The sequence below is a fragment of the Heptranchias perlo genome, chromosome 1 (genome assembly GCF_035084215.1).
Source record: "Heptranchias perlo isolate sHepPer1 chromosome 1, sHepPer1.hap1, whole genome shotgun sequence".
Lineage (NCBI taxonomy): Eukaryota > Metazoa > Chordata > Chondrichthyes > Hexanchiformes > Hexanchidae > Heptranchias > Heptranchias perlo.
The window spans coordinates 47,754,353-47,767,035 of record NC_090325.1 but is presented as its reverse complement, the minus strand read 5'-3'; the positions used below and the strand labels follow the sequence as shown (position 1 = coordinate 47,767,035).

Sequence of the window (12,683 nt, the reverse complement as noted above, 5' to 3'; positions counted from 1 at the left end):
AAGATCACCATATTTCCACCCTAGATCTCCTTTCTTCTCCATTTTAAAGGAAAAAAGAACCTTTATATAACATCTTCCATGTCCTAGTATGTCCCAAAGCACTTCACAACCAATGAAGAACTTCTGAAGTGCAGTCATTGTTATAATATAGGCAAAATTGGCAGCCAATTGGCATACAGCAAGGTCCCACAAACAGCAATGAGATAAATGACAAGATAATGGGGGAAAAATTGGATAGGGCCTGTTTTTGGGCGGGGATAGCATTATTTGCTATTATCCCGCGCCCATTGGTCCCTGCGCAGGCAGGATGAGATTTTCATCAGGCCTGAGGACTTACCTGCACTCTCTGTTGCAAATCAGCATTGAACGTGGATTCCATGCAATTCACACTTTCCACCAGCAGGGGGAGCTCCAATCTCTTAAAGGCAGGCTGTTTGTTTGAAATCTCTTAAAGGTAGCTGGTACCTGTTATTTGCAGTCTGCTGTCTGCACAGAGCCTGAACAGAGATCAGACATCGCACAAGTAAAGCAGAGATGTAGGTCCCATCCCTATGTTTACACATTGATGGGTTATGTTAAAACATTGAATAAAGGTTGCGCACCACTAAATCCCACATCCTCCAATCTGCATGCCAGACCTCACCAATCTGCTGACCTGAGTTTGTTCCAGGCCTGCGAGAGTGCGTGCACCAAGGTTCTCTGCTGATGCACCAGAGGCCCTGGTGGAAGAGGTGGACAGAAGGAGGGACATCCTATATCTGCGAGGGGGGGGGGGTGCAGGAGGCCCTCCAGACATATACTCAAAAGGCAGTGGAAGGCAGTAGGGGGCGAAGTCAATGCCAGGCACACAGCATCATGAACATGGATGCAGTGCAAGAAGAAGTTCAATGGTTTGACATGAGTGGTCAAGGTGAGTGAGGTCAACTGTCAAGTGGCGTCTCCTACCAACTACACCACTAGCCGCATCCACATCTCCACGCGCCACACCCCCCATCACCCAACTAACAACAAACTCTTTCCATCAGTACTCAACTCCTCCAATCAGATGCTTCCACTCACCCTTACACATTACCACTGTTGCAAGCCACCCACCCACAACTCACAGGCCATACACACTGGCAGCTATTCAACCATGACAGGTATATCACCCATCCCGCTCTTCTTGCAGGAGAAGATAGCGCATATCAGGAGGCAGCAAATGGCAGTGGCATTCAGCCCCTTGAGCCTGTTCCACCATTCAATGAGATCACGGTGGATCTGCGACCTAACTCCACATACCCGCCTTAGCCCCATATCCCTTAATACCCTTAGTTCACAGAAATCTATCTATCTCAGATTTAGAATTCACAATTGAGCTAGCATCAACTGCCGTTTGCAGAGGAGCTTTCCAAACTTCTCCCTCCCTTTGCGTATAGAAGCATTTCCTAACCTCACTCCTGCACGTCCTGTCTCTAAATGTTAGCCTATGTCCCCGGGTCCTAGTACTCAAGTATAGGAGACCTCCAAAAATAGTTACAAATGACTCGGCAGCCAGAAGCAATAATCCAACCACTAACCTGGAAATCCTGCATGGTCCCTTTAAATAGTGCTGGTGGGGGTCCTCCAGGCACTCTACGACACGTTCAGATGGTCGGGGTTAAGACTGTGCGTTGAGTTGAGCGTTAAGTCCCAAAATGGTGTTTATCACTTTAAATCAGCGTTGCACACTGATTGTATCCATTTTCTCCTTACTTTACATGCTTCCGGCATTCGTTATCTGCGCCTGCGCTAACTCCTATACCAAGATACGGCGCACGGCACGCTGGAAACTTGCTTGCACAGCCAAGACACCATCTTGGCACTTCGAGAGGCTTCAAAGCGCTGAAACAACAAGGCTATGCGGCCCAGTTTAGTGCCCAATGTGTTTTAGTGATTTTGGTTGAGGGATAAATATTGGTCAGGACACTTCCCCAGCTCTTCTTCAAACAGTGTTATGGAATCTTTTCCATCTATTTAACATCTCATCTGAAAGACAATACCTCCAACAATGCAGCACTCCCTCAATACTGCATTGAAATGTCAGCCGAGATTATGTGTTCAAGTCTCTGCAGTGGGGCTTAAACCCACAACCTCATGACTCAGAGACAGGAGTACAAACCCTGAACCAAGGCTGACAGCTAGAATCTCGCTCCCCCAAAATGTATTATTTCACATTTCTATGCATTGAACTGCATCTGACACTTATCTGCTCACTCTTTTAACCTGTCTATGTCTGACATCCTTTATCATCTGCACAGTTTGAAATTGGTATCAATTTCTAGGCTCATGCCTCATATAAAAGATAGAAGTGGAAAAAATGGGTTCTTATTTTAAAAATCAGATTTTTTGTGTAAGACTTACATTTTAGGTATTACGGCATTGCCTGATTCAAAATTAGTTCAGTGGGAATCCTACAATGATCCCCTGTAGTTTTACTTTGTGGCATTATTCTCTGCATTAGTTGATGGATTAAAATATATTTTTACCTCAACAGTGCGACAAAACTCTCTTGGGCTGGTGTTCCCTGCAGCACAAATGGCATAAGATGTCTCCCATATAGTATTAGGCGACTGTGTCCTCACACTCAAGATTTGATGGCAGTGTAAGCCTTGTTGAGCATTCAATCATATTCTGGGATTGGGCATGAGTTGACATTACAACAATTTGTATCAGGGATTTGAATCTAACAGTTTCCCTCCCAGTGAGCTGATAAGAGACTCGTCACTGCCATTTTTCTCCTTGTTTTAAACTGCAGCTGTGGTTCACGCTGAAAGGATGAGTTGAATTTATAGAGTCGAACTGAAGGTCATTCTCTTGATAAAGCTATCACATTACAGAGCACTGTTGATTTATAGAAAGTTATGAGTCTATGTATATATTGGTCTGCTCGCAAATTCCACCCATTAACATCACCATGTTTTAAACTATTTAATCGGTCATTTACAATATGATTTCTGTATTTTATTCTAAAATGACGCGCTCTTGCTTTGGGTCAATTGTGACTATATAAATCACTTTTGCAACCATTGCGCTGGCAACAGAAAAATTGATACCTATTACTGTTCATATCAACATTCTATTTATAATCATGCTGACTGTGACAGATTGAGCTTAAAGTTGCCAATTTAGTTCAGCCTATCTTAATAGGTTATTTATGGGCTGTGCTATCACTTTTGGCATTGATGCAAAGCAATTTGGAATATGCATCAATGCGACAACGATAGTCAGAACGCAATCTCTCTCGACCACAGTAAAGCCAAGAGATAGTTTTGTACTGGTTACATTTCCGTCAGGTGTACTATAACTACAGTTTGGTTTGAAGCCAAATTTAGAAAGCTTCCAAGCGGGAATTTCTTAAATATAACTTTTAATTTTAGGAGAGAGTGGATGCTCCCACCCACAATTTAACCAGTTGGCAAAGATACTCTGTGTATATATGTTGCATTCTAACTCCCGAATCATACTATTGCTATTGCATTGATGCTTTGCATCAATACCAGAAGTGATAGAATAACTGGTTCATAATTAGCCTATTAAGACAGACAAGTTGCATGCATGTTGCAGAATTCCATTGTTGGCTGGTCAAAAAGTAACACGAGAAGCAGCAGAATAACTGCTGGTTCCGTATTGCACACTACAGGTATCAGTCTGAGAGTGGTGCATGTAGTAAATCAGTATTAAAGAGTTTCATTGACATTAAGATCAAATAAAACAGTGGCCTTCTGTGATGACATTGGATCCTAAAATGGCATGCTGCTCAATACAACACATTCTAATGATCTTGTTGATATTAACATATTTTATTTAGAATGTTATTTTTATATTCTGGATGCTTTTCTTCTTAAAAGTCAGAATGTAAACTCTAGACAAAAGGAGAATGTTACTATTTATGCAAAATATGTATTGCCAAGGTCCCATATGTGCAGTTGTATTAAATGGAGGAGGGAAAAAATGAGTTCAGGACTCCGGTCATGTTTATGTGATAAAATCAGCATATGTCATTTTAAGATTTAAAATCAAAAGAAATAAACACATTATAATTAGAACTTTTAACAGATTACTCACAAACAACCTTCCTTCTAAAGCCACCAATGGCCCTGTATTATTGAGATTATAAAGAATGTTGCTGTTAGATCACCTGCATTAAATAAATGTCATGGGGTTCAACACCCCTCTGAATCAATTAGAATGTTAAAAGACATGTGAGATATGGTTTCAACTTTTTAAACTCACAACCTTGATGTTTCAGAGGCTTTTCTTCCTCTATCCTCAGGAGGTAGCCCAGTGGTTGAAGAGTGGGCTTTGCTTCTCTTCAAAGTTTGTTGATATTCTTGCTTGTGGTGACAGATACACAAGTTCTAGAATAGTATTGGCATGGCAACATGCCAGAGAATGTGTCCAGCATTTTAGGCTTTCTGTTCTTTTCATAGCACGGAACCACCATGGATTAAGGATTTTAAGGGCCAAGGTCCATTGTACACGGTATCACCAAGATTGAAAAGAGTACGAGAAAAGACAAGGTAAGCTGAGAAGCAGCAGCTATGTGACACCAAAATTGAGCTTTAAAAACCTATAGGAGGTAATTTCCAACTTCTCCATTTGAGCGGTGACCTGGCAGATGAAATGGGATGGAAATTGGGCATGTTTTACAAAAGGCAGTTGATCCGCTGCACAAGGAGGTGAAAGCAAAAATAACCCCTATAGAATGTAGGAGGCTCCGGGAAAAAATAAGTTAGATTAGGATACAGTGTGATGACACTTGATTTCAATGCAATGAGGCTATATGGAAAAGGAAAAATATGTGCCATGGTGTGTTTGAAGATTAGGAAGAAGACAAGAAAATTCAGAGGAGCAATGGCCATAGTAGTTGAAAAACAGAATTCAATAAATCTGGTCATTTGTGGGCTAGCACCAGAAAAAAAAACACCGAAAGCTACTGGGTTGTTGTAAAAACTAATGTCGTTCAGGGAGGGGAACCTGCAACCCATACCGAGTGCTGGCTTACAGGTAGGAACATAAGAACATAAGAACATAAGAAATAGAAATAGGAGTAGGCCATACAGCCCCTCGAGCCTGCTCTGCCATTCAATCAGATCATGGCTGATCATCGACCTCAACTCCACTTTCCCCATGTCCCTTGATCCCCCGAGAGTCCAAAAATCTATCCATCTCAGCCTTGAATATATTCAATGACTCAGCATCCACAGCCCTCTGGGTAGAGAATTCCAAAGATTCACAACCCTCTGAGTGAAGAAATTCCTCCTCATCTTAGTCTTGAATGGCTGACCCCTTATCCTGCGACTATGCCCCCTAGTTCTAGACTCTGTAGCCAGGGGAAACAATCTCTCAGCATCTATCCTGTCAAGCCCTCTCATAATCTTATATGCATATAATTCTAGTTCACCCTACACGATTGACTCTTAATACCCTAGAAAACCATTCAGCTGTACAAACAATCGCTAGCAGTCCCGCCAGTACCTTCTCCTGGCAGTTAGGGATGGGCAATAAATGAGGTCTTGGTGGCATCACCCCATATCCTGAGAACAAATAAAAAAAGGCATGACAAAGAAGGTGAGAGAAAGAAACAAGAATGGTTACAAGAAAAATCAGACATGGAGTACAGAGTCCAGCATGATTTACACAAGTGTGGGAATGAGAACGGTTAGATTCATTTGCTACTTTAGGGTTGTAGAAATATTACATTCTCTCTAATGACAGAATGACTGTTGTAGTGACCTCATAGTATTTTTCTCACAATATTTTAAAACACTGGAGCCCTTTATCTTTACTTTTCAACACATTAATGAGAAATTTGTAATTTAATTTCAAACTGACCTGTGCATCTGAGTTTGTACCTGTTTGTTGATTGAGATGTAGTTCAATGTCCGACAGCAGACTGCAGCTTTAAGGAGCAAGTATAGCATAGAGGAACAAAATTCTGCAATGGGCAAGAACACTGTCTCTTTACCTTGGAGACTTTGGTTTGAATTCAACCTAGCATGACGGAATAAAAATCTCCTCTCTCCCCTGGCTGTGAGGGTCAAAAATGAAATGTGTTTGGGTAGTTTCCTAGTGAATGCAAGTCCAGCATACAAAACTGACCATAATCTGATATAAATTGGCAGTTTCGATCGGCGACACCATAAGGTTGGCTTGGATGGGAGGGAATATTTTTCTGGTTTGAAAAATATTGCTGTGACAGAATGGAAGGAGTTGAATATTTTGTAAGTGGAGAGGAGGCATAAACTCTTTCATTTGTAAAATCAGAATTTTATAGCAGACGCAGGTTATTCAGCCCATCATACTTGTGCCAACTCTCTGAAAGAAGGATCCACATAGTCCCATTCCCTTACCTTTTTTTTTTCTTTTCCAAATTTTATTTATTTCCCATTTAAAAAGCTTTTATGGATTCAGAATATAGTTTAACTTAAATAACTAGTTTTCATTTACATTACTCGTCTTAGCTTTTTAAAAACCTGGATTATGTTCCCTCTGAACCTTCAGTTCTCCATTGAAAATAAGGTCTGTTCTGTGAACCTCATAGCTTATAGCAGTAGATTTTACAATTTTCTGCTCCGGGTGCAAAGCTTTGCATGATGGGAGTGCACACTGGGAATTTTAACAAGGAGGTGAGTATGGTTCTTTTGGGGCCTGCATGATTTTCTGTCCATTCATTTTAATAATTTAGAATCAAAGTGGAAAGAGCAGGAACAACCAAAACAGAAAAATGTACAGGCTGTGAACCGTTGACCTAGGGATCAAATTCCTGATATGTGCTCCTGTTGCGCGAAGCTCCAGGTCATAAAATGTATCCCGTAGTGTCAGGTGTCAAAATTATCTTTTTCTCCTTTCCTTTCTGATGCAATATTCTTCCTTTACACATCCCTTAAAAAAATCCATTTCATCTCTATTGTTCCATTACCTCATTTGAACTTGCACTTTATCTTCCCTAAAGCTTTATTCCTGGCACTTCTATGCTCTTCTAAAATCTTGCTCATCTGTATTGTCATTTTTGGTCTTTAGCCTTTTATACAATGACAATGAGAAGCCAAGTATTTATTCAAATTCCATGTGTATAGTCATTTCTGGTGGACTGCTAAATACTAAATCTTGCACAGCGGATGCCCTAAGGTTTGGCTTCAGATATATTGAGAAGCAGTCACTTATTTGTATAAAGTTTCATGTGCTTTCATCTCTCTGTTTTGGTTGTCCTTGATCTGTCCATTTTACTTATGCGATATGAAAGTTCCTGATTATTGCACTGGAATTCATTCTTTCTCTCTTAATCTTTCAGGGGAAGGTAAGAATAATAGAACATTACAGCTCAGAAACAGGTCATTCATCCCATCAAGTCTGCGACGGTATTTTTCTCCACATGAGCCATCTAGTCTAACCATCCTCTGTGAAGGCTCTGACAGTACATGTAAATGTTTCAGACATAATTTCTGTGCCTGTTTAAAACAAGAACTTAATTTATATGGTTACAAATTGTTGCCGTGGCTGGATTAGCTCCTGTCCCCATAGGGCCCAACTTCCCTGCTTCTGTTGATTTTCTATCCCACTTTCCTTCAAATTCAATGAATTACAAAAATTCTTCTTCAAATTCAATAACTTAGAAACATTCAGATGAATAATGCACTGTGGTCCATTTTATCTTATCCCTCCAGTATACCAACCCTACTATCTTTCCATAACAGCTTTAACATCCACCCGATTAGATTTAACATTTAATCTGAAGGATGGCACTGCTGTCAATGTAGAGGAACTACACTGACATTCCAGCCTAGATTCTACACTCAGGTCCCAGTGTGGGGCTGAAACCTACAACCCTCTGACATAGAGACAAGAGTGTTGCCAACTGGGCCAAGTTGACAGTGATGGGCTGTACTGTTCAAACTTTCAATGAATCCCTGGTACATTTCACCAAATAATTGGTATGTGTCTAGTATTCCAGTGTATGAATAATTGTTATAGCACCTTCTGATTAGTTGGGAATAACCTAATGATTTATAATTAGTAGATAATCTTGACATTCCCCTAATTTATAACATAATCAGTCTCACTGTTTGTTCTGCTGCTTTCTTGTTCCTATAAATTCTTCTCATGCCCTTCTTTTGTTACTTCATTAAATTTGAGTTCAGTTTCTCCAACATATTCATTTGGCAAACTTTCCACCAAATTTTATGGGCATTGGTAAACTAATACACGTTGCCAGACAATCAGAACACATTCTGACTCCCACACCTGTCACCATAAGCATGATATGCCAGCAACTTTTAAAGAATAATTAACCCACTCTTGAACAGCCTACTCAATGCTTGAGGACAGGCCAAAAAAACCCTAAAATGCCCACATGAAGTTTACAAAATAAAAAGAAAAGCAGTTGAAAACACCTGTTCAATAATTAATGCAATTTCTAACGAATGGCTAAACCTTTATCACTTTCCCCATCCCTACTGACTACTTAACAGAGGTGTACCAAGTACCCATTATCATCATAGAGAGGAAGTTGTGGTGGTTTGGCCACTGAGCATGGATGGATTCCAGGTGTAATCCCATATGTACTTTCTAAATAGAAACTCCAAGTTCATCCCACTGGAGATGCCCCTATGATCATCCATGGCATAGATGGGAAGAAGATATAGTGATTCAAGCCTCTTGGAATTACCACAAAGAAGTTTGGACTTTTGCTCCAGACAGACAAGGCCATTAAAAACGAAGGTTGTAATATTCTCTTTAGGATGCAGCGCTGATGGTAATGCAAATTCATACTTAATTTTGAATGAACAAATGTGAAAATCCTCATGTGTTTGATGACATGTCATTAGCAGTACTGCAGACTCTATTTTTTATGTTACTTTTAAATTGCTTTGGGACTTGTCAAATAATGTAAGAATTTAAAAGAAATTAATCTCTCTGCTTGTACTTACTGGCATCGTCTGGCTACCGTGTAAGGCGTTGATGGCTGCCTGGGCCTCTGCATGTGCGGAAAATTTCACAAATGCACATCCTGTGGGGGGAAAAAAGGACAGGCTGCTGAACTATGAAAACTGTAGCTACATGGGATATACTGGAGTGCCTTAACTCAACATAAGCATCATTGTTTGAAATTATGGTAGATTGTCAAGAATTTTTCAGTTATCTACAATCAGTAACAAAAAAAATTAACAAGCAGAAATTAGTAAATTGGTTGATCAGTGTGTTACTGAGCCAATCATTATGGGCATGGAATATCACAGCACTCCGTGGAAACCTGATCAGCCCAGTCCAGTTTTGCTTTGTTGAGAAGGAGGTACATTTCAATAACACAATATAGCTGGAGATTAATATAATCTCTGATGAAACAATATAAATTTTTGCAAAAAACATTCAGTCTAAACAATCAGGGTTTCATTCTGTATGCTCTATACTTTTAAGTAAGAATATGTCTTATTTTTCCTGATGTAACTGAATATTAAATTAATTGTTTCACTAATCAATAAAATGCTCAATGACCAAAAATGTTGACTGGTACACCTTCAACTCAAAAGTTGTAGGATCATGTCACCACTCATCATAATTAACAGTAGACAACAGTTTGAAAATAATGAGTTTAAGCTCTTTTTTTTAGATCTGCTTTGCTAATACAGTTGAACACTACTGATTACAATACACAACATTAGGTTCACAGTAATTTACTAGATGGACAAGGCATTGAGTTGAGTATTCAGGGTCCACATGTAATATTATTCATTGTGAGTTGGTGCTTCATCTGGCTTCACAGTTGCACTGTCAATCAAGCCTACACAGTGAATTGTCAGCATTTCTTCTGATCGGCCAATGCCATGCCAATCAGGAATGAGCAGTTGACATCTATATTATGTGCATTTTTGTGATCATTCAATGTTGCCATCATTACAGTCCCTCCAAAATAAATAAAAAATAATTTATAAAACACTCGCATTGCAATCAACTATTCCCAAGAATGATTCCAAGAGTCCAGAAATTTATTTGAATAATCTAGTAGTTTTCTGCCACTTAATGCTGTCATTTGACAGTTGCTGCTCAAACTTGCTAACCAATGCACAAGAGGGACCATTTGTTCTGAGGCACAGCTGCTAAGGGTTTGACTGGCATTCAGTTTGTCTTGGCCCAGGAAGCAGTGTCTTTAGTTAGCTCTTTCAATGCTCACGTACTTGTACTCGAGATGTAGAGGCTTATGACCTATGCTACCTGATGGCAAGATATGTGAAAGAAGTCATGGTAAAGAAATGGTGAGAAAAATGGCGGGGGGCAATTAATATTGATTGGATGTGGGGACATTGAATGAGGACAGGATTGGGCTCAGATGTGAATCCCTCCATAATTGAATAGTTTGCTGACACTCACTGTCTAGATTCACGTATTAAAAAAAATAGTGCTTTTAAGAGTGGCAAGGAGAAAAAGAAAGCTCCAGCTTGGAAGCTTTGTTGAGAAAGCCGGAGTTTGTGAGGAGGATTTCATGTAGATAATGTTTTTGATAGCTCTTAATTACAGCTTTTGTCCAACATAGGAAAACTGTCTTTTTAAATTGGCAACCTAAAGAAAAAGTTTCTAAAGCACAACCTTCTAAAACTGGCCGTACCTTAGTCATTAGTATATCTTCTGACAGTTTATATTGAGGTGTCAGATCCACTTCACTTTCTGCACAGTGAATATGTCATTTCAAAGATCCATCAAAATGACTAATAAGGTCTTCAATTATCCTAACTCAGTCACATTAGGTATTAAAAGCAACTCATTACTACATCAAGCTCCATTAACATCCCTGAGCCTTTTGTAATGCCATCAAGATATTTTTGCACAGTCAATTGGAAACACAGAAGAAACATTAACTGAACAGAGCACAGTGTGGTCAGTGAGTCTCACCAATCTCTGTAAATGTCTTCTTAAATGAATGTGCATCGGAAGAGTTGTGCGAGTGGCTGCTGGGCCACTATAGGACACCTAAGTATTTTATTTTCAGGAGGTCAGCTACTGATGCATCTTACATTAATACATAAACATAGAATAATGGGTAAGTGGAGGGAGCTGCAATTCAGTACAGGCTTCAGATATCATAAACTGGGACTGTAGGTCGAGCAGTAGGAACATAATATTGTCTGATCCTTTGAGACTGTATTACTACCTGTCCTTATTTTATTTCTGTATTTTTGTGATCTTTTTAGAATTCCCTGAGATAAGGGATGTCAGTTCTAGAAATGCAACCCCCCCCTCCACCCAATTCAAGGGATCCAGAGTCAGTATCCAGTACTCCAAGGTCAGGCAGAGCAGGATAGGATGAGGGTATATTTTCCAGCCCAGGTAGGTTCGCCTCACGGGTCAGAAGAGGTGTTGATGAATTATTAAGGGAGTAACAGCTAAGGTAATAATTTCAAGACCGATTCATGGCAGAAGTCGACAGGACCCAATAAATGTTATTGTAGTCCCAAGTCCCAGGCTTAAGATAAGAATGGTCAGTATGACTGGGTTCATTAGTAGAGGAAGGATTTTAACCAATATGGTTGGGTTATGGGCCCAAAAGTTTAATTAACTGACTTTACTTAGGAAATGGTGTAGTTGGAAGCATCAAGAGTTTTGATCTCTTGAGTATAGGTCCAAATCCTATTTTTCTAGAAGGAAGTGACCATTTACCTCAGGCACACTTCCATTTGTTAAGTTAGTAGGGAAGACTTACTATAGCTAGTGGGACAGCAGCATGTTATAGGATGAGAGCTAGAGTTAGTGGTAAGAATTTCTTTCAAATGAGTGTATCAGTTGGTCATAGTGAAATGAGGGTAGGATGCTTGAATTCATAAAAAAGCTAGGGTTGGAAAAGTTGCTTTCAGTATTAAACAAATTGCAGTAATTTGAGGAAGGAGTGGGTAATTGGAGATATCCAGGAATAAAATGATAGAGAGAATATTTATTAGGAGAATATTTGTATATTCAGCCAGAAAAAATAGGGCAAATGAGGCTCTTGCATATTCAATTTTAAAAACTGAAACTAGGTCTAATTCGCCTTCAGTTAGGTCAAATAGGGTCCGCTTTGTCTCTGCGAAGGTTGAAATATATCACATGGCAGATACCGGTCAACCTGGATTTAATAGTCAAATTGTCTCTTGGGTAGTACTAAATGGGCAGCACTCACATGGGACGCTTCCTTATCGTCACAGATGCCTTTGCTCCCTCTAACACGAGTACAAGGCGACCTATATTTATAAATGACACACCTCTCATCTTCTCTGCAAATGTCTAAGTGCTCTCACTAATGGAGGGTTGGAGCATGACAGACTCCCCCAGTACCCACTTGCATGCTACATGTTTCTTCACTCTTGATTTGGGAAGCATAGCGGCCAGTTGCACGGTTCCGGCAGGGCTCAGGAAGCAGTCAGCACTTCGTCAATCTTCATGATCAGTTAGGCAAGGGTATTAAGGGTTATGGAACTAAGAGGGGTAGATGGAGTTAAGATACAGATCAGCTATGATCTAACTGAATGGTTGAACAGGTTCGAGGGGCTGAATGGCCTACTCCTGTTCCTATGTTCCTATATTCCTATGATTGCAGGAGAAGTCCACAATATAAGGTATCAATTGAAAACTGAGGAGGCACTGGCAATCTGAAGCCTTTGACATGCCTGGAAGAGCTCACCCTGAGTGAGCCACTC

General features: G+C 40.0%; 1 protein-coding gene across 21 annotated transcripts in view; it reads right to left on the bottom strand.

Annotated features, from left to right (window-relative positions):
* celf4 (CUGBP, Elav-like family member 4) overlaps positions 1–12,683 on the bottom strand; it is an 890,875-nt gene that overhangs the window by 208,747 nt on the left and 669,445 nt on the right. For all 21 annotated transcript variants that reach the window (XM_067991773.1, XM_067992593.1, XM_067991859.1 and 18 more), the window contains one exon: positions 8,949–9,028. In XM_067991773.1, the coding sequence (XP_067847874.1) occupies positions 8,949–9,028 (80 nt within the window). The remainder of the gene's footprint in view (positions 1–8,948; positions 9,029–12,683) is intronic.